The sequence below is a fragment of the Dipodomys ordii genome, unplaced genomic scaffold (assembly GCF_000151885.1).
Source record: "Dipodomys ordii isolate 6190 unplaced genomic scaffold, Dord_2.0 Scaffold47, whole genome shotgun sequence".
Classification (NCBI taxonomy): Eukaryota; Metazoa; Chordata; class Mammalia; order Rodentia; family Heteromyidae; genus Dipodomys; species Dipodomys ordii.
Window position 1 is genome coordinate 6,648,173 of NW_012267263.1, and position 3,001 is coordinate 6,651,173.

The 3,001-nt window shown below is 52.0% G+C and overlaps 1 protein-coding gene and 1 long non-coding RNA gene across 3 annotated transcripts in view; one reads left to right on the forward strand and one right to left on the reverse strand.

Moving 5' to 3' along the window:
• LOC105988271 overlaps positions 1–2,276 on the reverse strand; it is a 12,186-nt gene extending 9,910 nt beyond the window's left edge. For both annotated transcript variants that reach the window (XR_001175192.1, XR_001175191.1), the window contains exon 1: positions 2,195–2,276. This is a non-coding gene — a long non-coding RNA (uncharacterized LOC105988271). The remainder of the gene's footprint in view (positions 1–2,194) is intronic.
• Positions 2,277–2,338: 62 nt separating this feature from the next.
• Cnot11 (CCR4-NOT transcription complex, subunit 11) overlaps positions 2,339–3,001 on the forward strand; it is a 19,469-nt gene continuing 18,806 nt past the window's right edge. The window contains exon 1 of the mRNA XM_013019836.1: positions 2,339–2,997. Coding sequence (XP_012875290.1) covers positions 2,532–2,997 — 466 coding nt within the window. The 5' untranslated portion in view covers positions 2,339–2,531. The remainder of the gene's footprint in view (positions 2,998–3,001) is intronic.

Here is a 3,001-nt window from a genome sequence, read left to right on the forward strand (position 1 = left end):
TCCCTCAGCTCTTCAGCTCAAGGCGAGCGTTCTACCACTTGAGCTACAGCGCCACTTCCGGTTTTCTGGTGGTTTATTGGAGATAGGAGTCTCAAGTTCTCTCCTGCCCGGGCTGGCTTTGAACAGCAATCCTCAGATCTCAGCCTCCTGAGTAGCTAGGATTATAGGCGTGAGCCACCAGCGCCGGCGTGTACTTGACCTTTTCTGATCAAAGTTAGTGTAATACCACTTGAACAACTCCAGTTCTGATTTTTTTGCTGGTTATCTGGAGAGAGAATCTCATGGACTTTCTAGTCAATCTGGCTTTATACTATGATTCTCAGATCTCAGCCTCCAAAATAGGTAGGATTACAGTTCACCATACTCTGTTAATTAGGTGTTTTGTAAGGTAACTTTTTGTTGGTTGGATCTGGACACATTCTAATTGGTCGTTAATTCCTCATCAGGTTATTTGCAAATGCCTCTGGGTAATCAGGAAGTTGGAATTTGAGGAACTAGAAGTATCTGGGGAGGGGCAGAGGCAGGATGTTTGGAAATAACATTTTTTTTTTTAATCTTTGCCTGTGGGTACTTCAGGCCATGTCAGGGGCTCTATGCTGTAATTAATGTACCTTTTTTTTTTTTTTTTTTAAAGGAAGAGACAGGGAAGTTCTTCCCTAGAGACTTCAAAGTGGGCTGGCTGTTTGGCCACTTGATTCCAGATTTGTAGTCTTTGCAACTTGTGAGAGAACCAATTTCTGTTGGGTGAATTTACCGATTTGTCAGCTCTGTTACAGTAGCTGGTTTCTGGTCCACAGAAGAAAGTGTGGGTAACATGTTAATCTTGGAAGTGTTTCCATAGAAAGAAAAATAATAGTTTTCCTTTACCCCCCAAACAAAGGAATGTTCAAATACATTTAATCATCTTCAAAAAGATCAGTTTTTAACAATTTATTTTATATTAATAATCAGTATGAATCAGTATTAGTATTGTAGAATAGTTGTTGTTCCAAATAGGCCCCACAAGGCAAAATGATTCAAATAAAATATAGCTCACTTATAATAATAAAAATATTAACTGAGAAGGGAGCTGTGGCTCAAAGTGGTAGAGTACTAGCCTTGAGCAAAAGAGCTCAGGGATAGTACCCAGACCCTGAGTTCAAGCCCCATGACCAGGAAGCCGGGAGGGGGACCTTGGGCGCAACATACAAGCATCCCAATGGAAGCTAAAAAGGTACAGGACAGTTTTGTGAATTCCTCCCTTCCTCTCTCTTCTTTCATTTCTTTCTTTTTTTGAGATGGAGTCACACTAAATAAGCTCAGACTGGCTAGGTTCTGGAGAACATTCTGCTTCATCTCCCCCACCAGAATACTAGGATTCCAAGGTTGAGCACAATGCTCTTTTTTTTTTTGACCAGTCATAAGGCTTGAACTCAGGGCCTGGTCACTATCTCTGAGCTTATTTTGCTCAAGTCTAGCACTCTACCACTTGTGCCACAGCGCCACATCCAGCTTTTTTTTTTCCTGTTTATGTGGTACAAAGGAATCGAACCCAGGGCTTTATGCATGCAAGGCAAGCACTCGACCACTGGGCCACATTCCCAGCCCAATGCCCGGTTTTTGACTAATTATTGGGAATACTCTCTTGGAACTCTGTTACGACAATCATGTACAAAAATCCTATGTGCACCTGTGGCATGTACACCTGAGTGTGCCAGCCAACCCAACTCCCAGAGCCAGTCACCCCCCAGAGTTCCCCCACAGCCACAAACGCTCAAGAAGAGGACTCCCAGCCTCAGTGATCAGCCACTATACTCAACCCGAGATCCTCCCAGCCTGGGCCACTGGATCTGAGCTGGGGCCGGGGGCTTTGTCCCGCAGCTCTCCCTGGCCCAGTGAAACACAGCTCCAGCTGTTGAGTGACAGGGAAAAAGCTCACCTGAGGAACCCACCAAGGCGACATGGGCTGGAGGAATGGCATGGCCCATGCAATTTCCCCCCTAACAACTCCAAACCATGTGCAAAGATCCCACTGCTGAGAAAACAAATGTTAAGACTCACTAGAAATTAACTTTGGCTCTGAGGAACGCGTGGTGTCTTTCGTTCTTTGCATTTACAATACTTTACTATGAGCAGTCATGGATGTTAACACTAAGACACATCTTCCATACAGCGTCGTGCCAGGCCCGACTCTTAGGACCCCTAAGGCACCCACCTCGCTTCCCCAGGCCTACGACCTGGCGCCTCTGGTTGCCAATTCCGGGTATCCAAAGTCCAGACCCAGCGGTCACACCCTGGCCACGCCCTCCCCCGCCCATTTCCGGCCACGTCTCCCCGCCCACCTCGCGTCTGAGGATCCCCGGGCTCGGCCTGGCTCCAACCAGCTCGTTTTCCGCGATCGCCGTCCCCTCTTCCTGCGCTACCCTCGGCCTTCCGCGGCGTGTTTTGTTTGCGACGCTGTCGCAATTACAGCGCGCTTTACGGCCGGGGCGACGGAGCGAGCGGGCGCCAGGGCCGCTCGGGCCGGGAAGCAGGGCCGGCAGGCCAAGTGGATGCCCGGTGGCGGGGCCAGCGCCACGTCAGGCCGGCTTCTCCTCAGCGCGGAGCAGAAGGGGTCCCGGGAAGCGGCAGCGGCGTTCCGCAACGGCCCGGGGGGCTCGGGCGGCGGAGGCCCCGCGGGCAGGATGAGCCTGAGCCCGAAGGAGCTGTCGAGCCTGCTGAGCATCATCTCGGAGGAGGCGGGCGGCGGCAGCACGTTCGAGGGCCTGTCCACCGCCTTCCACCACTACTTCAGCAAGGCCGACCACTTCCGCCTGGGCTCGGTGCTGGTGATGCTGCTGCAGCAGCCGGACCTGCTGCCCAGCGCGGCGCAGCGCCTCACCGCGCTCTACCTGCTCTGGGAGATGTACCGCACCGAGCCGCTCGCCGCCAACCCCTTCGCCGCCAGCTTCGCGCACCTGCTCAACCCCGCTCCGCCCGCCCGCGGCGGCCAGGAGCCCGACCGCCCGCCGCTCTCAGGTAG